This window comes from Homalodisca vitripennis, chromosome 1, assembly GCF_021130785.1.
Source record: "Homalodisca vitripennis isolate AUS2020 chromosome 1, UT_GWSS_2.1, whole genome shotgun sequence".
Classification (NCBI taxonomy): domain Eukaryota; kingdom Metazoa; phylum Arthropoda; class Insecta; order Hemiptera; family Cicadellidae; genus Homalodisca; species Homalodisca vitripennis.
In genome coordinates this window covers 70,872,655-70,898,153 of record NC_060207.1, presented here as the reverse complement: position 1 = coordinate 70,898,153, position 25,499 = coordinate 70,872,655, and the positions used below count along the sequence as shown (strand labels likewise).

Below are 25,499 nucleotides of genomic sequence, written 5' to 3'. Positions count from 1 at the left end.
GTGTTGACATTAAACGGGGGCCAGTAGACAGAGCGTAGGGACGTGTGCTCTACACTCCAAGTTGACCTCTTGCCCCCCCTCCCTCATTCCCCGCCTACAACTCAAGCTGTTTACATTACTTGACAATCTAGGGATAAGTCACAGGAGGGTAATGAAACAATAGAAATCACTAAGAAATGGCGAACTGTCAGAAAAACCACACCAGTTTTACGTGTTATCACAAAGAGCCACAACAGACGTCGTTTTTAATTTTAGTGTTGGATCAATTTACAATATCGTGACCATGGAAAGGTATGTTCATTTTTTTCCTGAAAACTACAATTTTTCCTGAAAACAATAGTGAAAAAAATTCGTCGGCAACGAAAATCAAAGGAGTTACGATTTTTTGAAATTCTCTGAAAACTCTGTTTTTAGCAGTACCTCTGGCAACACTATCCATATTTGACAGTTTGGTATTACTCCGCGGCTCTCTCAAATAAAGAAGGGACGCCATTTTGAACTATTTTGTTCCTCCGTGTCTATTCTTAACCTCCTAGTTCAGTAGTGGTAATGGCACACCTTTGTGTTGGATGTTCGTTATCTTACGTGGAAGCAATTCGTAAAGACGAGTATGGAGTAGGTAAGTGATAAGTTACTGAAATGATAGTGACTAGTACGTTAATCCTGTCAACGATGCCTGCCCGCTGCGCAGTGCTGCGCACTGCTTGCTCTTTTAGAAAAATAATTAACTCGAGCTTGCAAAAGTCGAATCCCAGATCACGTGATGCCCCTGCTCCTTAACGCAATAATGCCCGAAAGGCATCAATATAATACAATAATATTCTTTCTCCCCAGTTTATATGCACCTGTGATAATAATACTAGGCTATAAATGCCCAACCCATGAAAAAAAGTCCATTTTCCATGGTCACGGTATTGTAAATAAATACCTTAGTGTTCATTTATTTAACTTAATACAACATATTAGGTAACCTTACAATTTGTGTTTAACGTGCCATCTAAGTCACAAATAATTACCTAACCCATGAAAGAAAGATCATTAATGTTTCAAGAAGAAATATCCCAACATATTCCACTGTTTTGACTACGAACAGTTCTATTTCAGAAATGATAATAACAACAGTTTATCCTACTTAAAGATAGCTAAAATAATATTTTTACATTTATTCTAACTACTGATGTTCTTAGTCCAAATTGGTCCTAATAATAAAATTACAAGTTCTTCTTCAATAATTTTACAACTCAAATGGGACAAATTTATAGACACATTGAACAATTTTAGAAAATTTACTAGAAAAAAAAATTAAAAAATAACCTGGAAAAATATGAGATTAATTGTTTACAGCCCAAATTTATTGCCTACAACGACAAAACCTACTTGCTCTGAAAGGAGAAGTCTTGTAGTAATGAAGTCCATAAATCAAGACTTACCGGATGAGAAAAACTGGTTACTGAGCACAGGACACGTTATTGATGGCGGAAAGTAGAGTATCGGCGAAAGACCTGCACTGTTGTAACAATGTTTACGGATGTGACCAAAATACTACATTATGTAGAAGTCATCACATCTACATATGTATTCTGTGGTGATCCACCTCAGTTACAGAGCACAGGAAATGTTATTGATGGCGGAAAGTAGAGTATCGACGAAAGACTTGCATTGTTGTAACAATGTTTACGGATGTGACCAAAATACTACATTATGTAGAAGTCACCACCTCTACATATGTATTCTGTGGTGATCCACCTCAGTTACAGAGCACATTTAATATGCATAAACTTTAAGATCCATCTGTTACGTAATTATTGGTAGCGACATATGTGATTGATGGGTTCAGTTGCAAAATATACATCCATCATCTAACTGTTTAAAAGTACAGTGTTGTTCTGATATACTACAATGGCGTAATTTTCTATTCTACAATGAATATAAACATCAAAGAGAGGTTTATTCTCTTTACTGAGTTTCTGGCTTTAAACAATACAAAGACATTTAAGAGCTCAAAGATAGGATAAATTAGATCTTTTAGTTTGAATGTTTACCATAAAGATTACGACAATCCAAGCAGATTTGATTTGTGAGACTTCATACAACCACCTGATGGGAAATTCACTCCTAACTATACAGGATGTTCACCTGTCTGGAGAAATGAGAAAATAGAGGGATAAATGGAACATCGAGACTGGTTCAGGCCGTCAAACCAATAGACCTGCCCGTCCAGAGGGCTCTAAGATCGGGACTATCAAGCGCATGTCACGTCAAATCCCTAGCTATGTTTTGTTGTTTAAGGGAATATACTCGATTTTGATGTGAGGTTTTCTTTATGCAGACTAGTCTGAAAACATTTCCATCAATATAAATGTTCTAAATACAGCGTTGTTCATTTCTCCCTTTTATACGGGGTTTCTAGCACACTCTCCCCAATGAACTAAATTTCACGACACGTGGTCTTAGATTGTTTGTTAAAAAGGTTTAATAATATACATCTAATTCACAATATATTTTAATTTAGATGGGGGTTTTCCTTTCAGAAAATCACAGACTGTTTTGTTCTACAGTATTAATCATTGTATTGAGTTAGAAGTATACTTGACGTATACTGTACAGTACAAGTTGAAATAAATGTTTATGGCTTTGATTGTGTGGAGTGTTGGTGGTTGAGGCTCGTGTTTTTTGGGGTCACACCAAACATTTGGCGGTGGTGACAGTCAGACATGATGGTCGATGGTTTGGAGATTAAATGACAGAGAGGACTAATTAGTTGTAGTTTTACCTCGTTAATAGACAGCCAGTGAACTAAGCTAAAACTGGGAGAAGATGGAGATTTGATATATCGATAACTACTATGTTTTCCTTAACAGATACTTACTGACTGACTGCAATAACCATACGTTACTGTAGTCACGGAAATATGTGGCGTGAATCGCAAACATCACTGTGGTACTTGAGGTGAGCCGTACGAGCCTCCACGTGACTGGACATGGACGTGGGAAAGACGACAGACGGGTGACCACAAACCAGTTCCCGGCCCTGAGATGGGAGGAGATGTAATGCGACCCGTGTTGCCGAGTCCGAGGTGAGGTCTTCCGGACCGGCCCTACTTACCGACAGTCATCTGCCGCAATGTGGCAATCGGTTACGTCCGAGATAACAGCGGCAAAATAACATCAAGTTTTATTTATGTCTAAGACATTGACAATTTAGACCATTTAACACTCTATACAGATCCCGAGTAGGCTATAGATAGTCACTGTCTGTCTGCTAGGAAGTGTTTCACATCGTGTGTGTTTATATATGTATATTGTATATATATATATATATATATATATATATATATATATATATATATATATATATATATACATGCCCATCCAATAAACTCTTACAGTCAACTCACGGATTCGTGGACTTAATTTAAAATCTGTAATATGATATAATTTGAATATCCTGATCAAACAGTTATCCAAACAAGAACTTGACAACAAATCAGGACGTTCTCACGTGTAGAGTTCGGTGAGTTATGTTGCAGCTGATGTAAACAAATCTCCGCAGATGAATGGACCACTGACAGTAGAAGTATCTGGAGAGTGAAAGCACGCGCCTAGTACCTTGACCGCCTTGTACAAGTGCACAGTCACAGACGTAGTGTGGCCCACATCTAGCTGGGCCTACAGATCAAAGCTCGCCGGTGCGAGGTCACACGATGTTCAGAGATAATCTCACCTTAGACCAAGAAAAGTTCTCAAAATTCTCTTTATGTGTATCCAGGTAATGTTTATAATATGGAGAAATTATGCTGTGGGAAAGTTTCTAAAGACTTAAGGCGAAAATAAGGTTTGGCGATCAAATTCAATGAATCCATGGAATTTATCAGTCAGGCTAAAAAAATCATGGTTTCTTTAAACCTTACATCGTAGTTATGAGATTTTAAATTTCAACAAACATGTTTTAACCAAGGTAGCACTGAATTGTAGAAAACATTATTGAAACTTGCAGACTGAAGCTCTCAAAACGAGTCGTGTATGTATTTTGAACATCAATTCGATGCGAATATCCCTGAATACCTACTTCCCATCATCCAAATTATGTCCAAGGATAGTCGTACCGTAACTTCCGGTCATTATTAATTCCTATAAAATGTGCATGATGATGAAAATCTATTTCTGAGATGTAGATGTTATTGGGAGTCTTAAAACAAGTGGTAAACCTCTTAGGGCGGTTCGTTATAACTCGACTACCCAACTCCTAGGCACGGATTAATAATGCAACTTTTCTCATACCGCGAATAATGCAACCTCCACGAAGTCATTACTTTCATCATCAAAAATAGATTAATGCAATACACCTTGTTCCTTGTCAATGTCACCATTATCCTTCTCAATATTCCGGAGACTTTTTTCAGATACAAATGTCAGTGGGCTACGAACTGTCAGTTAATTCTTCGGTAAAGAAAATAATTTCATTAATGATTGACTTAAAAAAACTTCAAACCTAGTTTTAAAATTATGTTTTCATTGCTGCCATCAGATTAAGGCATGCAATAAGAATCAGACATGACAATGTTGTTTATTCGAAAATCATCTCACATAAAAAACCAATGATTTTGCAATTATATTATGCTTAAAAAATCTCCAGCTTTTATATAATTTCAAGAATTTTTAAACGGTACAGTGAAATAATTGGTCATACAAACCATGCGGCACCATTATTTAATAACGATTTGCAAAATCTTGTATCGAGTGAAGAGACAGCCAACTATGGATTACGCAACACTAAAGCGAAAGTATTGTAAAGGTTATTTAACTTATTGATGACACCGTGTAATATGTTAATAGTCCAAAAGGTCAACAAGGTCGCACCTGCTTCCGCATGGAGCAATTTGAAAGGGTCCTTCTAAATTACAGGTTGGGTACAATTGTGAAGTTGGAATAATAATCAACGCCATTCGTACCAATGATATACACGAGCACAAATATAATACAATTATTTAGTATCCGGTTAAATATTTATAACACTGTTTAGTGCGTTTGTAAAATATAAAAACGACACATTTTAATCACACAAGGTAATGAAGAAATTTAGACGATCGCATGATTTATATAACTAATACGTCGACTCACTCTTGATAAATCCTCTGCCTGCTGACAAAGGATATCTAACACGCCTGTCCTTATACTGATTTTCGACACTTCACCTACTTCTGTCTTGTGCAAAGCTTAATTGAGCTACGGTCAATTTTTATTTAAGATGATTACTTCTCCGTCAACCCAATACTCGCTCGTCCTTGCAAACGAAGCACAAAGGACGGAGATGATGAATCTCATCAACGACAAAGTGCTCTTCCCGAAGAGACCTTCAGGCAGCAAACCCATTCGGTAACTACATTGTTGTAACATCGTTGTTGTTTGTAACCTTATAACCCAACCGCGCCAGTCGAGGCCAGAGCCTTGGTGTTTACTGCAGTCCTGCCTTTGTCTTTGCGGTCACTCGGTCAGCCAAGTGGCGTTGGAAATAACCTTTTACATCGTGCGATTGATACCAAAAAATGGTAAATTACTTCGTGCGATTATACGCTATGAAAATAAACAATTAGAGATACGTTCATCTAGCGATGTACCTATAAAAGTGACCAATTGTTTAGTCTACCTCGTTACTGTTTAGAATAAGTTACCTATTCCATGACAGAATTCACCCACTACCATAACGTATTGAAACTAAATTATTTTTTTAAATATAAACATGATTTGTTCATTGGTTTTTCTATTAAAAAACTAGTAACTGTAACTAAGACAACATTTTTACGTTTTACATCCATAAACACGTAATATAAATTTATACTTTTCAAGGCCTACCTATAAGATTAAATCTGTAAGAATGTTGGATGAATATTTTTATATTTATACTTAAATTTTCGGCGTAATTAAAATTAGTACTAAAAGTAAATACAATATCAAATACATTCGATGCGATAGAATACTAAGTATTGTATTCTAAATTAGAAGGATATAACAAAATTTGGAACCAGATTCAAAATGTAATGACACATGGAAATGTTCAAATAAATAATTAAGTTTAAAATAGCAAAATTATAAAAGAAAAAAATCATGTTTACATTCCAACAAGTAAAGTTAGTTTTATCAAAAGAAGTTAAAAATGGTTGAAATTCTATGTTAGACTATTATAAAACATTAGACACTATGCAGTAACTAACCATAATCGCAATGGTACAGAATTGATTTTTTAAATTAGAAGATAGTAACGGTGATGATAAAATTATGTGAGTTCACTTATTTCTACAGGTACAAGTTATATTCTAATGAATAATCTGCTACAAATATAAACACGCCATAGAAGTGGATACCGGTGGATTTGATCACGTTGTCCTATATGCACACGGGTCCGGAACTAAAGGTGCCAAAAGTTATCCCGGTACTTGATCAGCACTTCACCTAGAAGAGCTTTCACCTTCGAGCTCCATTAATTCAGTAACACTACAGCGTGTCTTAGTGAAACAAAATCAAATTTATTTACTCATTGTTTTTTTCCAATAAAAGGCTTATTTTTTACATTTTTATTAAATCCATCCACACATTCTTCCCGAAGGAGGTGTCACATATTTTATTGCTAGAATTAAAATTTCAAAATAAGCATTCTCCTGGATTAAGCTAAACATTTTCATAGTTCAGTAGGAAAGGACTTTGGAGGAAACTTTAAGGATTCGTCGCTATTTTCTGCGTGGACGGTCTCAAATTCACAAAGAGAAAAATCGTCTCTACTAGTCTACGAGTCGAGAGCCAATTCACATTGCACCAGCACACGACCTGCGGTTACTTGGAATCGATAAGAAACTTCTCTTCAGAAAGAATCGATCGTCAGCCACGCTATTTTTGGTGGGGTCGAAAGGACTAAAATATCGAACGATATATTTTCCCCGAGACCATATTTTTCTCAGTCTAATAAATTAAAACTGACTGTCAGGCATAACTTTACATGAGTTCGGCGGGTGGTTTCTAGCTACGAAATGTATGATCTGAGAAAAATGTATCACTTAATCTTATTAATTCCTTTTGATACTCCCAATTTTGATCCCACTCAAACAAATGCGACTGATGACTGACCGATTTCTTCCATAAAGAAAATACTTCTATCGATTTTAAACAGCCAGTGTTTTTATTCTATTTAAATTAGCTCTCAGCTCATATAGTATAACCTCGTAAAAGATTTTAAATTGGTCTTTTATATAAAATTACATCACTCTTATTTAATTTAAAATCCCTCACTAATTTAAAAAATAATGTATTTATCTATTTACATTAAATACAAAATTATATTTATATTTATTTTACTGCCAAACAATACCTGAAATCGTATACTGTGTTAAGTTTAATATATTTTATTTATACCCTTCCTGGGAGGAAAACAAGATCACTGATATTCGTGTTCCTGTTACAAAACTGCAGTAAAATATGACGAGCGACTTCCTCGCAAAACACTCAACAATAATGTTTGTACACAAACAGTATGTTCAGTTTGTTGCACACCGGAACATTCCTTGCTTCACCACATACAGTCACAACAATAGCATTCCGTTGTTGTCGTTAGGCATTCATTACCTGTATAATGGCATGAAGCTGTGAACTATTTATAAGGAACTAATTATGAATTTAGAATAGGATCCATAACATGACGTTTCAGATAAAATTACTTCAAGTGAGAACGTGTACATGTTAAATCGCATCAGACATTACTCCATGAGGATTGGTAAGTGTGTGTTCGGTTGTTTACATTATTATGCCTCAATACTAAGTATCTTTTTAAACTTTGAATTTATCAACATTTTAATAACTTAACTCTGATTTATTTAAATAATAAATTAATTCTGTTACAATAATTATAATAATATTGTTGATTGCAATAACAAAGGACTGTAAAAGAACAAAGGTTAAAACAAAAATTTAGTGACAATCCCCAAAGTTACTAATGTAAGGCCTTACTTCCAAAATATTAGAACCTTTCTCGAAAAAGCTGCTACGTTGGATAGGGTAATAGGCGTTCGAACGTTCACATTATTCGGTTTCTATAAATACATCAGTCACGACTTACTCGAATTATTTATGTAACAACTCGTGACCCGTTAATAAACAACCGTAAATAAAGCAAAGAGAATCGATTTAACTGTCTTCCCAGTGTCTAGTGACCGCGCAATGTCACGAACCTGCCGGAAATGAAAATTGATTAAATCAGCTGTTTTGTAACAACGGACGGCTGAGCAACAACCTTTCGTGTTTTGTGCAACTAAACAATATTCAAATGCTTGAGAAATCAACATTAAAAGTAATAATTTTAATTTTTAGAGAACAAGAATTTACATAGTTATTTTAATAGTGTTAACTGTATTGTATAACGCATTAAATTAAATATGTGCTGCGATATTCCAATATCTCTAATTATTAGACAAATTCAAAGTTTTACCAAAGTTAGATGTTTAATAAATTTTAATTAAAGAATTTTAAGTCATATTTTATTATATTTTAATTGATTGCGGATAATAATAAAATGTCTCGTTCGAAAAATGGAAATACGTAATACTTACAACTCTCTCCGTAAATGACAATTGTATATAAATTAATGGCATACTTCTAGGAAAACAATGAATTGACTGCGCGAATTAAGAAGAGAGAAAGTTCAATCAGTATTAGTTTAGATTAATTCAGCAATAGATTAGGCGAGAATGCCCCCGGGTCTGGCAGTATACAAATACCAACACAGTGTTGGCTAATTTCTCCAAGTCTTGGAGACGGTTCCGCTCAGCCGAGCCACTCCGACAAACCGCTTGTCAAAATGTCATTATATGCCGGACTGCTCGGCTCACGCTCACGCTCTGTAGACCTCGCTTTCTACAGCTCAACAATACAGAATTTTGATTATGGACTAATTTCAAGGAATTTAAATTAGAAAATGGAACAATCAAATTACCAAATGTAACATTTTGGAATTTAATAAATAAATAGGTACTTTGTGGTATTTCAGATCTAACTGTAGATGAATTGCTACCTGAGTTTAAAACATGCTACACACTCTCTAATAAACTATTTACGAGTTACAATTCTGACTTAAAATGAGATGCAATGGAATTTAATACCTTAAGTAATCAAGCAACAGAATAACCATTATCTTTCAATTTTGTAACAACAAACTCCTATTTTCACAACATCCTTAACAATACAGACAATTTATTTTGTATCTATTAATACATTTTTTATTGTAAAATTTTACTTTAAAACGTTTGTTTCAGTTTAATATCTTCTGATTGAAAATATGAGAGCAAAAATCTCAGTATTTTTAAGTGTGTTAGCGATATTTTGAAATAATGTGAAACGGCATAAATCTTAGAAAGGCCTACTTATGGCATAAACATTTGTCATGGATAAAGGCATACTACCAAAATACTCGTATCTAACCTGTTTATCTACAATTTAACGTTGTATATACATACACAATAAGTAGTTATTATTATACAGTATAACTTCTAATAAAGACAAATTAAACCTATATCAAGTAGATCATCATTTATAATAAAATACTTAACACAAAAAATTCAAAAAGGGAATTTTGCCTGATACATAAAATATTGACTTTTTAATAAGTTCATCCAACTAAATTCCTCACTTGGTGTTGTCGACAAAAATATCCTTCAATATTATATGCATACTCCAGAATATACACTTACGTATTATCAAACGCATCAATCTTCCGACACTTCCTCTGTAATGATATTTTAACTATCGATTAATATTAATTCATAATTCTTATCTTCCACTTTCTTATAAGAAACTCCACTGATAAGAATCTCTATCACCATTGAATATGTAAAAGAACCAAGTATACTTCAAAATGCGGAGTATTCTTAAAGAATATCGATCCGCATTACACTTGCTATTGTCTGGAATTCTTAAGTAGACCTTTTCCAGGAATTGAAATTTCCACCTCAATTTCCAAACCAAGTCTTGTTTCTTCCTATTTTACTATTTTTTTTAAACCCACTGAATACATTATAAATAATTATAAATTTTCACTTTCCGTTTAGGATTTAGACATTCTTAACAAAGCTTACTGACAATTAATAATTACCCGATCAATATTACTGATTTCTTTGGCGCGTCTTTATATCTGAAAATTATCATTACACCAAGAGAATTCAGAACTCATTTGAGAGTGATTAAAACTAAACATCTCCATCAAAGTCATGAAATGAATGAAAATCGTTATACAACTTATTGTACTTTAAATACTCCTCAAGACAAGATAATCTGTTGTTAATTCTTAATCAGCTTTAATTGGGTTTTGGAAACACAATTATCATCAGCTCAATTCATCTGGGCAAATCGGACAACTTTTCTTGGCTACACAATATACCCTACTCGTAGACATGTCTTGACATTGACTCACACACCGGCTATGGCCATCAGTTGTCGGTTGTCCCAGTCACGGGAAAGTGTCGATAATTACTAAAACACCTCCCTACCCGAGGTCTTGCACACCGCCTACTTGGCTACACAATATACTGCACTCGTAGATTGTCTTGACATTGACTCACACACCGACTATGAACATCAGTTGTCGGTTGTCCCAGTCACGGGAAAGTGTCGATAATTACTACAACACCTCCCTACCCGAGGTCTTGCACACCGCCTACTTGGCTACACAATATACTGCACTCGTAGGATGTCTTGACATTGACTCACACACCGGCTATGAACACCGGTTGTCGGTTGTCCCGGTCACGGGAAAGTGTCGATAATTACTACAACACCTCCCTACCCAAGGTCTTGCACACCGCCTACTTGGCTACACAACGTACTGCACTCGTAGATTGTCTTGACATTGACTCACACACCGACTATGAACACCGGTTGTCGGTTGTCCCGGTCACGGGAAAGTGTCGATAATTACTACAACACCTCCCTACCCAAGGTCTTGCACACCGCCTACTTGGCTACACAACGTACTGCACTCGTAGATTGTCTTGACATTGACTCACACACCGACTATGAACACCGGTTGTCGGTTGTCCCGGTCACGGGAATAAGTCGATAATTACTACAACACCTCCCTACCCAAGGTCTTGCACACCGCTTACTTGGCTACACAATATACTGAACTCGTAGATTGTCTTGACATTGACTCACACACCGACTATGAACACCGGTTGTCGGTTGTCCCGGTCACGGGAAAGTGTCGATAATTACTACAACACCTACCCGCGGCCACCACTGGCCTACTTGGACACTAATCAAATTTTTATACTCCCGGTCAAACTACATTCCATTCCACTTTCGGTCTCAACTAATTACGACCTGTAACTCATAAAACCACGACCAAACACAATTTTCGATTTCATCAGGCGGTATAAAAAATATATGCATGTGTGTGTGTGTGTGTGTGTGTGTGTGTGTGTGTGTGTGTGTGTGTGTGTGTGTGTGTGTGTAATTTTTAATATGATAGTTCTAAATATAACAGCCTGCAACACCATCAACTAATTTAACTTTCGCAAGCTTCAATTTGTATCATATTTAGTCAATAGAAACAGTAATTCACGGTCCTTTAAACACAAGAGCGCATTAACAAATTCGATACCGCCCTATTCAACAGCACGTTTCACAGGGTGCACTCAAGTGAAGTTTTTAGATTAGAATATTTATGCCAGATTTGCCCGAGGGATGAGGGTTGTGGAGTTAAATATGCCAAGTAGAGTCCGTGAAAGGGGTGGGGTGGGGGCGGTCATGACGTAACCAGAGTGTCAATAACACTCCGTGTCATGTGTCATCCGCGTTGTGCTCCCGACAGAAATGATATGGTGACCCCGAAACAGTGGATTAGTCTAACGGTGCACTGCTTCAGTCTATATAGCAATGTAAATTTCCCGCCGCTGTATCTGAGAGATCGTTTAGCACTAGAAAAATTGAAATATTTCCACGCAATTACAAACGAAAGTAATGGGCATGTAATTTTAGCGATTTTCTACCTTCAAACGCGAAAACCTCCCCCTTTGTTTGTTGAAGACTTCGCTCTGATAAAACATTTTCAATTATATTCAAATTGCTTTTTTCAAAATTTCTTCAACGCAATTTTCAAAAAATGTAATCAATTTTAAGACTTGACTCTCAATATTATTTACGCTAACACCCATTCATAACGCTCTTGTAAACACTGTATTACTAAATAAGACAGATACCTTTTTATGTTCGTTTCATGTTATTCAAGATCAAGCAGTAGACACAATACGAGTACTCCTCATCAGCCAAGCACGTAATTAATAACTTACACCGTCTTGGAATACAATATAACTGGTATGTTTTCATCCACAGAGACAAATATTTACGGCTCTTCGGCGACCTTCCCAACGACCGTCGCTACACTCCACAGAGGTCGTTACCTCCTGTCGTATCATTTCATGGTCTTTGAACATAATTACTGGTAGCGAACTGTAAACTCCCCACAGAGCGGAACTAAAATCTTGTCATTTTCTGCAACGTATTGCAACAATACTAATTTGTTAATTGTATTCCCCATTAATTCAGAACACTCAGAACATTTTGATGAAAATGAATTATGTGAGGAACATACAATAATGTATTTTCATAACAAATTTCAAAAAAAAGTATGGTACAAAAACATGTTACTACTGCCTTACTTCATAGTTAAAAAAATTAAATCTAAATAGAAAACTCTTCTTAAATATAACGCTTAAGTCATGTGGTTATGTATCTGAGTATTATATAAAATCTCGTAATTATGATTGGATTGCACAATCCACTTAAAATACATTTTAAAATCAAACAAACTATTTACACAATTACGGGATGATATAATAGCAGTTACATCAAATCTTAGAGACATAGTTTAATTAACGACATGCAATTTGTAGCCAGTCTTACTCAAAATTTATATTTTGAAGGTGGTGTTTGTATTAGAGCTAAATGTTGTATCGTATTTAAGAAACTCTTAACTCTTAACTCTTAAAAAAAAACAAAGACACAAATATTTAAACAAATATCTTTTTCTAAAGGAGCAACATAAATAACGTATCTCAAAGACAGGTATATTTTATTGGTCGTGCTTTCAATTTTTTTCTGAATTAATGAGAATTCATAGAAAAGAATAAATTAATCGTATATTTCATCATATCTACTACCCTTTTTAGCAGATGTTTAGAAATAATATTGGATTCTTCACATACTAAAAATTAATCCATATAACATTGCTGCAGCAGCACAATCTCTGCAGAGCTCTACGTGAAACAATCGAACAAGTTGAAACAATGAACAACTCCGTTCAATTGTATTACTAGTGAACGATCCTTAGAATTAATTGCTGTCGATAATGAACGGTATGGGCTGACGGAATATAAGTGGCGCCGATTATATAGCCTGCAGCGTGTCTTTAAATTAAGGACATTTTACAGAACTATTGTCGTATTTAAAATATTTCAGTAAAATATCCTTAATTAAACGATAAAATACGAGCACATTCACCCGGCAAGTGAGAGATCCGGGTTCGAGTCCCGGCGGAGCAAGTACTTTTTGCGATTCAATGTTTATTGAAATAAATTATATATATATATATATATATATATATATATATATGTATATATATATATATATATGTATATATATATATGTATGTATATATATATATATATATATATATGTATATATGTATATATATATATATATATATATAAATATTAGTATAATAAAATAATAATATAATGAAAAATGTATATCGAGGAGAAAGCTATGTATACACACCATAGCTTTAACATAAGGAAAGAAGCGTAGCTAGAGGGACCTAATTACCAAATTCAGTAGAGATGTTAAAAATTGTCTAAATGTCGCGCGCGTGAATGTTTAATTAGTCAATTGCAAGGGTATTGTAATTGTTATTAACGCAAAAACACCGTTTATAAAATAATAATAATGGTTTTTGCAATATGCCAACATCTAAGTCAAGCTTTTGATGTCCCAACATTTTTGGTATTGCACCTAATTGAAATACTCAAGGGACATAAAAGGGAGTAATTAAAACTAGGAACAGTAATGAAACAATAATACCAGCTCCAGGTCGGACACCTAGCGAGCGACTAGCGAGTTATCAAAGCTACCGGAGAGCCAGAGCTCCGCTGTCGCTGCCAGTTTAATTAATATCACAGCCTTTGTCCCGGCTGATCCATTGTTGCCAACTGTTGCGTACCTTACCGGCCGGCTGATCTGCGACTACACTATGACAATGACAAATGTCAGATCTGTCTGTGTACAGAGGTGTCGATGTGCAGTGGCTGTTGTACCAAACCGCCGCGGGGATTGTACACAGCAGCCCTGATCCATTGTTACCAACTGTTGCGTACCTTACCGGCCGGCTGATCTGCGACTACACTATGACAATGACAAATGTCAGATCTGTCTGTGTACAGAGGTGTCGATGTGCAGTGGCTGTTGTACCAAACCGCCGCGGGGATTGTACACAGCAGCTGATCCATTGTTACCAACTGTTGCGTACCTTACCGGCCAGCTGATCAGCGACTACACTATGACAATGACAAATGTCAGATCTGTCTGTGTACAGAGGTGTCGATGTGCAGTGGCTGTTGTGACCAAACCGCCGCGGGGATTGTACACAGCAGCTGATCCATTGTTACCAACTGTTGCGTACCTTGCCGGCCGGCTGATCTGCGACTGCACTATGACAATGACAAATGCCAGATCTAGGTACAGAGATGTCGATGTGCAGTGGCTGTTGTGACCAAACCGCCGCGGGGATTGTACACAGCAGCTGATCCATTGTTACCAAACTGCTGCGTACCTTACCGGCCGGCTGATCTGCGACTACACTATGACAATGACAAATGTCAGATCTGTCTGTGTACAGAGGTGTCGATGTGCAGTGGCTGTTGTACCAAACCGCCGCGGGGATTGTACACAGCAGCCCTGATCCATTGTTACCAACTGTTGCGTACCTTACCGGCCGGCTGATCTGCGACTACACTATGACAATGACAAATGTCAGATCTGTCTGTGTACAGAGGTGTCGATGTGCAGTGGCTGTTGTACCAAACCGCCGCGGGGATTGTACACAGCAGCTGATCCATTGTTACCAACTGTTGCGTACCTTACCGGCCGGCTGATCTGCGACTACACTATGACAATGACAAATGTCAGATCTGTCTGTGTACAGAGGTGTCGATGTGCAGTGGCTGTTGTGACCAAACCGCCGCGGGGATTGTACACAGCAGCTGATCCATTGTTACCAACTGTTGCGTACCTTGCCGGCCGGCTGATCTGCGACTGCACTATGACAATGACAAATACTAGATCTAGGTACAGAGATGTCGATGTGCAGTGGCTGTTGTGACCAAACCGCCGCGGGGATTGTACACAGCAGCTGATCCATTGTTACCAACTGTTGCGTACCTTACCGGCCGGCTGATCTGCGACTACACTATGACAATGACAAATGTCAGATCTGTCTGTGTACAGAGGTGTCGATGTGCAGTGGCTGTTGTACCAAACCGCCGCGGGGATTGTACACAGCAGCTGATCCGTTGTTATCAACTGTTGCGTACCTTACCGGCCGGCTGATCTGCGACTACACTATGACAATGACAAATGTCAGATCTGTCTGTGTACAGAGGTGTCGATGTGCAGTGGCTGTTGTGACCAAACCGCCGCGGGGATTGTACACAGCAGCTGATCCATTGTTACCAACTGTTGCGTACCTTGCCGGCCGGCTGATCTGCGACTGCACTATGACAATGACAAATACCAGATCTAGGTACAGAGATGTCGATGTGCAGTGGCTGTTGTGACCAAACCGCCGCGGGGATTGTACACAGCAGCTAATCCATTGTTACCAACTGTTGCGTACCTTACCGGCCGGCTGATCTGCGACTACACTATGACAATGACAAATGTCAGATCTGTCTGTGTACAGAGGTGTCGATGTGCAGTGGCTGTTGTACCAAACCGCCGCGGGGATTGTACACAGCAGCCCTGATCCATTGTTACCAACTGTTGCGTACCTTACCGGCCGGCTGATCTGCGACTACACTATGACAATGACAAATGTCAGATCTGTCTGTGTACAGAGGTGTCGATGTGGAGTGGCTGTTGTGACCAAACCGCCGCGGGGATTGTACACAGCAGCTGATCCATTGTTACCAACTGTTGCGTACCTTGCCGGCTGATCTGCGACTACACTATGACAATGACAAATGCCAGATCTAGGTACAGAGATGTCGATGTGGCAGTGGTTGTTGTGACCAAACCACCTCGAAGATGGTACACAGCGGCTGACGTTCAGTATCAGCTTGGTAGCGCCCATTGTTTAATTAACATAACATTAAGTCGTGGATCCGAATACAAAGCTCTTAATAAGGTATTGTATTTAGCTAAAAAAATTGCCAAATTCTATTAATATTTTGGGCACTTCCTTAACCATAAACAATCTTTCAACATGTTTTAGGACGCAATACTCACTTTGTACGAAGTTAGATTTTGACGATGGAAGGATTGTGAAGAAAATAGGATAATTATGTGTTAGATTAATTATTTACCTGAAGAAGAGATCAAATTGTACATCTCGAAACGTACTACTATAACAACACATTACACTGAACCAATCATGGATTGGCGTGTTGTTTGTCGATGTTAATGGCGCTAGTGAACACTCCCGCCAAATATCAATTTGAATGTGAAACTAATATAACAACACATTACACTGAACCAATCATGGATTAGCGTGTTGTTTGTCGATATTAATAGCGCCAATGAACACTCCCGTCAAATATCAATACAATGTGATACTAATATAACAGCACATTACACTGAACCAATCATGGATTGGCGTGTTGTTTGTCGATGTTAATAGCGCTAGTGAACACTCCCGCCAAATATCAATACAATGTGATACTAATATAACAACACATTACACTGAACCAATCATGGATTGGCGTGTTGTTTGTCGATGTTAATAGCGCCAATGAACACTCCCGACAAATATCAATACAATGTGATACTAATATAACAACACATTACAATGAACCAATCATGGATTGGCGTGTTGTTTCTTGATGTTAATTAATAGCGCTATTGAACACTCCCGCCAAATATCAATACAATGTGATACTAATATAACAACACATTACACTGAACCAATCATGGATTGGCGTGTTGTTTCTTGATGTTAATAGCGCTAGTGAACACTCCCGCCAAATATCAATACAATGTGATACTAATATAACAACACATTACAATGAACCAATCATGGATTGGCGTGTTGTTTGTCGATGTTAATAGCGCCAATGAACACTCCCGACAAATATCAATACAATGTGATACTAATATAACAACACATTACACTGAACCAATCATGGATTGGCGTGTTGTTTCTTGATGTTAATAGCGCTAGTGAACACTCCCGCCAAATATCAATACAATGTGATACTAATATAACAACACATTACAATGAACCAATCATGGATTGGCGTGTTGTTTGTCGATGTTAATAGCGCCAATGAACACTCCCGACAAATATCAATACAATGTGATACTAATATAACAACACATTTACACTGAACCAATCATGGATTGGCGTGTTGTTTCTTGATTTTAATAGCGCTAGTGAACACTCCCGCCAAATATCAATACAATGTGATACTAATATAACAACACATTACAATGAACCAATCATGGATTGGCGTGTTGTTTGTCGATGTTAATAGCGCCAATGAACACTCCCGCCAAATATCAATACAATGTGATACTAATATAACAACACATTACACTGAACCAATCATGGATTGGCGTGTTGTTTGTCGATGTTAATAGCGCCAATGAACACTCCCGCCAAATATCAATACAATGTGATACTAATATAACAACACATTACACTGAACCAATCATGGATTGGCGTGTTGTTTGTCGATGTTAATAGCGCCAATGAACACTTCCGCCAAATATCATTACAATGTGATACTAATATAACAACACATTACACTGAACCAATCATGGATTGACGTGTTGTTTATTGATGTTAATAGCGCCAATGAACATTCCCGCCAAATATCAACGCACATCGTACAAAGAGCAATAAAGCCGGTGAAAGCACTTCAGCCCACTGAACAGAAGCTTATGACAAACAGGCTGCAGATCCGCACGTCAGAGTTCAATCTGAGCTAACGAGCTAAATTTCTCTCACTGCATCGTCGACTACATAAGATGTACACTCAACAACTGTATTTTATTTATGTTAAGCTATCTAAAGAATTTCAAGTGATTATGCCTCTACATTGTAATCCAGCTTAACCCATTATTTTGCAGTAATTGCCATATCAAAATATATGTCCGTAACAATGGTTTAAATACGATATAATATGGAGTACTGTATAATTATATTTATGTCACGTATTGTGTAAACTTAAGGAATAAAATTTATAATTTTTGAAATGGTAAGAATGAAACTAAATTATTCACCAATTATAAAAAACAAGTCCTCCTATACTTGCAAAACTAATACAATATATCACATTGTACGGCGGACCATTGCGGTATTTTACTTTCATAAAAACAAAATAGATTGCAATAAATCCATGAAATCCTATTTAAACTGTTTTACGTTCTCGTTTACTGCCAACAAGTTATTTTTATTAAAGCATTTATATTATTAATTCTATGTTTTAACATTTACTTTCAAATTATTGATTATTTTGAACGTGATTTCAATTTAAACCTTACAAGTTTAATGGGTTATATAAAGAAACACTGTAATATGTAAGGATTTTGGATTTTGAGAAAGTAAGCCCAGCGAACTCCATGAAGGGGTCACGGCGTCGTTGGACGTCCCACAATTCCACTTAATTAACTAAATTATGTATATGACAAACTTCAAACGAATGAGTTAGTAATGAGACAACAAACAAAAGAATCAATTTAGAATAGGGTCTGCCTTCTTAGTCAAGACAATTCCCCTCCTGCGGTTCGTCGTCTACTTCGCACCGTCCCGCGCCAATAAGCAAACTGTGTTGTTTCACATCAGCCGCTGAAATTTCAAGAACCACAAATTACGACCATTAGCGCAAGGTATTTCTTATTACGCTGCAAAATTATATGCGTGTTTGAAAAAACTGGAGACGCCCGATCTTCAACGGCTCAATTTCTAAGTTAACTGTGCACAACATCATAAGAGACAAAGGGCTATTTTTTACCACTTATTTTTTTACACCCCTTCAACATGACTATGGATTCATGAATAGAAGAAAGGATTTTTCAAAATAAATGTCCAATTAAAGTGACAACCTTACCTTGTAGGCGTAATCTCCCTCACATTACGCCGCAGCGTGCGATTGCGTAGAAAGCTCAGAGGTACGAAACTCAGTTATACATTTAGAGCGATGGAGTTAACTCCACCTCAGAGCAATGTTATTTAGAAACACTAAGCTTACAGTTAAAGACGTTTTTATGTGGGCCACTACAAGGTTATACATTACACCGTTATTAAGGTTCTCTAGGACCTTGTGATACACTGATAAGGATGGGGCACCATCAACCACGACGAGGAAATTAATATAATTTCGGTTCCACTTAAAAACGTCACAGAATTTTCATAAAAGGGTGTAAATGAATGGACCATATCAAGCGGGAAAATAGTCCCTCAAGTTTACCAATTATTGTTGTACCTATGTAGTGCAGTTCAAGACATTACGGTGTAAATTAATTACACATCGATATAGACACTGAGGATATAATGAGGCGCGGGTCAGCGGCAGTTCAAAGCCCCGGTGCTGGCGTAATTGTCGCCGATAGCAATGAATTAATCAGCACGCCTGGCAGGGAGTGATGTAGACTCTCAGAACAGTATGGACAAGACACCGTTCGCGGCATAGACTTTCGATTCGGTTTCATTGTCTTATTGCATAATGGCACTATTCTGACGCCATAGGAGCAACTTCAATTTGTAATGACATTAAGTCATCACTATAACATTATCTAGTAGTAAAGCATCATTAACTGCTTAAAAAGGAATCTTTAAACAGCATAAACTAAAAGAAGAATTGTTTTTTTCCTTCAAATTTTCCTTCAAAAAGTGCGTATGTTGGAAATTTGTAATTAAGGCCACAGGCGTTTACGGCAAATGTAAATTGTCATAGTAGCTATTGTGTTTGATACCAAAACGAGATTATGGCCTCAAAGAAAATCGCTGACAATTATATATTTAAATAAGTAAAGTTTAATGCACTACTTTAATGTCATATGTGTACGAGTAAACTTTGTCCGTTCCAAATTTCACTTGAATCAGCTTACCGGGTTTGCGGAATAAAAGACATAAATCTATCTTATCATCAATAGTAGTAAATACGTAACAAGTAGTAGTGTTCCAAACTACGTGTCGCGGAGAAGGAACATGCACCATCATCTACCTCGATTCACCTATGTGGAAATTAAATATTACATATAAATCAATCTTGTCTCCATAGAAATAAAGTTTCATGAAATAATTCAAGTCTACAGCTAAATTGGTTCTCGAGATAGTTCTAGACCTGCGGAAACCAGACAAAAAATGTTAGCATCACCCTGAGGTGCAGGCTTCGATACCACTCAGCCATTAGTTTTTAGGGGTTGTTTTCAAAAACATCATATAAGAACACGCTTCTTCGTTAATAAGAGGGGCAATAAATTTGAAGAACAGATCAAAGAGGAGCTGAAGAAAACTGAACGTACTGTAAAAGACTTAATTAGTCAATAACGAGCGTCCACCGAGGAAGGCTGGGAGAGAGGTGCTGCGAACAGAAACGGACGCTTTAAAGAGCCAATATCGGACTAATTGGCGCCGATAGCATAGAGCTAATTACAGCATTAGGGGAGAAGAATAATAGCGTTAAAACATGCCTTGCAGAGTGCGCCGGTTAGACGTAAAGTGCGCAAGATAATCGAGTTGTAGGCTAACTTGTTGATTTGTGAGTATGGAAGTACAACACAAATCAATATTACTCTTTTTATATCAAAATATTTATTACCTATTTATAGGAAACCGCTTCTAGCGCAGCGATGCGATGGTACTTAATATTTCAAACAAATGACAAAGAAACATATTCTGTGAACAATTTGAATAATTGATTGTTTCACGAACGCTTCATTATTTGTTTAACAAACGATAGAGAGCCTTTGTCCGTAGCTACGCCTCAGCACCGCATTTCAGCACGGGACACAACTGGACACAATAAATAAATACAGTCGGTTTAATTAATGGTAATTACATGAACACAAAGAGACTCAGTCGCGTGGACTGGCGGGTGTGACGTGTTTAGAGGATACCATGTTAATGTTAATGCGTTGTGTAGAAAGATAAATATAATAGCTCTCGAGGAAGCACTCCAAGCCTCTCAATGTTAAAAATCAGGAAATAAGTCCCTAACGTTTAGTTCAGTTTAATCTACATTATAAGATATTTCAAAAATTACATTTTTCGATTAGTTTTTAAATTTTAAGACTTTTACAATAAATTTAAGCAGATTTCACAGAAATTCCCTGATTCGTAAGGTAATCTGATTCGATCGAGGTTTTAGACTATAGCATATTTACACAAGTTCGAACATATTGTTACAGTTGTTACCCCACAAAGAACAAAATAAATTAATTGCTTTCAATCTCTTAAGTACATTGTTCAAATTATGTTCTACGAGTTTACTTATTATTTAATGATGACAAATCAGTAGCGTTAAAACAAATTTAAACTGCATTATAAAACGCAAACTTTTATTCGTTTCAGTTTATTCTCACACTCATAGAAGACAAGACCTTTGTATCCAGTAAAATTAGAGGCCCCCAGCGGCTTCACATAACTTGTTTACAGAATAAATCGAACACTTAATACACGAATATGTGTTTTAGAGAATTATTTAATCCTCTCAAGAGCTTTTCAGCAATGACTTCTGAAGAGAGAGAAGAAAACTGCTCTTACTGACCTGGCGAGTTCATCAGGAGAACAACACGAGGAGCCAAAGGGCAAACTAATGCCGGTATTTGTGACAGGGGAAGGGTAGCGTTACGGCTTCACAGGGTAGGCAGGTTTAGGGTTACGTCTGGGTTGATATAGCTTATCAGCGTGAGGGCTTCCGGGCACTGTTTACTGGGCCTGACGTCACATCGCGACTCGATACAAACACTGCCCCCCCCCACAACCGGGAGAGGAGGGACGAGGTATTTGGGTTATCAGACCATTCACCTATCCTTACCTCGAAACTGATAATACGTGTCAGTCCAGAGCATCTTCCATCTCACATTATACATGGCTCTGACATTGCTGTACCACCCACACTAAGCCTATCTAAATCTCTCTACATTGCATATCAATAAATTGATCGCATAAAACAGTTTTAATCCCAAAATACGAATATTTAAACTAGTTAAAATATAAAACAATAATTGAAAAGAAGACAAGAAAATCTTGCTATTCATCTCTATGAACTATAACTATGTTTCTGGTATTTCCAGATCGTTCCGGGCATATATAAATAAAAACCAACACAACATTTGAAAAAATTAAATTATAAAGACATCAGAATGTTTCCTCCGGGTTCGAGTTCAAAAATTACCGCCCAGCACGACAATAATGTACACTAGTAACACTCTAATTGTGCGTATATTACTGATAAAAAGGATCTTAAAGTGTTGCCAGGAGCGAACTGGAGGTGTAAACTTCCGCGCATACAAATCCTCCTCGTCCGCCCACGACCTCGGCTAAACATTCAATACGTTTACATAACCCGGTCAAAGGGCTGAAGGAGAGGCGTAACCCAACAGAACGATCAAAAGCTGAGCAAATATTTGTTGCGCGATGAAAGCTGCCATTATTGCACGGGCAAATAGGATTCACTCTCTTTCAGGAATGAAACAGTCTGGGACCGTTGAACGTTACCGTCTGGAAGGTTATCGGTTAAAATGTGATTATTGACCATACAAAATGAGTGTAATACACAACACACAGAACACAGAAAATAATTAGAACCTAAATCATCTCTCGTTTACGAACATTTACTAAAGACAATACAATGTACGTCATTTATGAGGTTTAAAACACAGCACAAAATTATATTAGTTAAATGTTCGCTAAAAAACGCAAATTAAAATTACACTACAATTATATAATGTAATGTGCATTGTGTTTTACTGTGTTGTTACACTATCTGAATCACTGTTCCATTTCAAACCGGCAATTGTCTGTAACTTATACTCACCCACAAAATGTAATTGAACCTTCTTCGTTAAATGTCCATTCTTTCTCTCATGTTTGAATTAAGGGAAGATTTAATTTCTGTACTGATAAACCCTTAAAGCTACATATCAGAAAACCACATTATTTTGAGAGATAGTTAAAGAACAGGCTTTTTCAAAGCGACTATACATTAAAACCATGTAAGATCTCAGGCTCACCTCCTTCTCCTGGGTGTAGAAGTGGACGGCGAGGTCCAGGCGACGACGCCTCTGGTCGACTCTGGCGGCAAAGGAGGTCACGTGACTCTCTAGCTCGTGCGCTACCGAGTAGATCTCGTCAGCATTGCACTCGCCAGTCTGAGCGAGCTCCTCGGCGGCCGTCAACAGCTTCTCCGCGTTCGTGTAGGTGTTCTGAAACAGAAACAGAAGTACGTTTAGATCTGACCTACTCATAGCAAAGTGGTTTTAAACACGAAAAGGACCATGTGTATTCGCGACATACGGCACCTGTGTATTCTATACACGCCACCTCGAACAATATTAGGCCTAACACTTTCAGGATTGACGAAAAACTAACTTCGATTACGTGTTGTGGCACACATTACTAAAGTTACAGCACACATTAGTTGAGCCTTCCGTTAGTCCACGTACTTTATCATCATTTATAAACTTCAAATAATGAATTCCTTAAGATGTATAGAAAAAGTAAAGAATAAGTACAATTGGTTTTACCAACAAAAGGTCAACGTGTCTCTTACAAGAAATATTGATCAATAGTATTAATAAGTTAACAATTTAAAGCAATGGATTTCTTGAAGTTCATGCTACACTTAGTAACAAATAAAGTTTAACAAATTACAAAACTAATTTAGAAACCATATGTGAGGCAAAAAGTGGATCGAGCCATAATGTGTACGGTTACAACATTTGTTGCTTTGATCTCTAGTCAATAATAATAATTGTTGTTACGAAGACAAAAAGAGTTTCATGTAATTCATAAAAGAATCGACAATATCGAATAAGGAACTTGATGGAAGACCGAATACTGAATCGACAAGGCCAAGAAAACATGAGATTGAGAAAGTGTTTTCTTCGCATTATTTTCTCTCCTGGTAGAATGGTTTACCTTGAATTAAATTCTTCCTTGTTTTCATTGTGTTCCTACTTTCACAAATTCCTTTCTAACTTACAATATCGACACATACTACTGAGCTACTCACATTGTTGCACTCCAATACACAGTCAGTTTAAGTAAGATCGCTCACACATCATCTCGTCTGCACTGTAAAATGTTTTAAAAACGCAAATTTTAAATGTTTAAGCATTGAGACATTTGTAATCGAATTTGATAACTCCTGCCTGTGAATGCAAACGTTTCTGTAGTGCCGTAGTATTTATTTCAGTTTGATAGTTTTCTCTGTACTTAATTAACTTTTCCCCAATTATTTAACTAACATTATCTATACTGGATATAATCTATAAAATATTAACTAAACTTCAAATAATGATTATCCACAAGGAAGCTCATGAAAACATACCAAATGCCATTAATTTCTAGGTGTATACTTTGGAAGAGTAGGTACACATATAATTATTTGGAATTTATATACATTTTAAAAATTTTAGTTTACTTTTATATTATATTAAAGCTCTAACAATATAAATAGTTTCTTTTCATATATATAAATTATAAATGGTGATTATTGTAAGGGATTTTTAAGAAGTTGAAAAGTTTAACGACTGCAGAAAAGCGTCTTCACACTCGAATCAACTGCATCACTCCACAAACTAACTAACCGAAACACAATTAAACCGAGCATTGTCAGGGGCTTTGAAGGGGCATGGAAGTAACAGACCAGCCGGTGATGCCCCATTTATCTGCGAACGCATTTTCTTTTCAATTTCCGAGGAAATATGTCCGCCTGCTACTATGTTTCCTCCGAATGAAGACATTCCCTCCTCCCCTCCACAATTAGACGATTCTCGCACGGCGCGGCCATGACTAAATGAAATCATCCATCACGCGCTGAGGAGGAGGTCTGAAGTGGAAGTGCAGTCGAGGGAGGGAGGCGGTAGGGTGGCTTATCTCTGGCGATTCGCCGGAAGTGGGTAAATATAACAGGAACAGATGTGTTCAGGACCCCCTTCGCGACATCCGGGTCGTCTCCCGCGCCCGCGGGCCCTTTATTAGCGAAGTTCTTCTAAAACAGACCCCTTTGCACCCAGCGTCGG

At 37.1% G+C, this 25,499-nt stretch overlaps 1 protein-coding gene across 9 annotated transcripts in view; it reads right to left on the bottom strand.

Moving 5' to 3' along the window:
* LOC124364121 (triple functional domain protein) overlaps positions 1-25,499 on the bottom strand; it is a 717,390-nt gene that overhangs the window by 203,789 nt on the left and 488,102 nt on the right. For all 9 annotated transcript variants that reach the window (XM_046819384.1, XM_046819393.1, XM_046819400.1 and 6 more), the window contains one exon: positions 23,487-23,678. In XM_046819384.1, the coding sequence (XP_046675340.1) occupies positions 23,487-23,678 (192 nt within the window). The remainder of the gene's footprint in view (positions 1-23,486; positions 23,679-25,499) is intronic.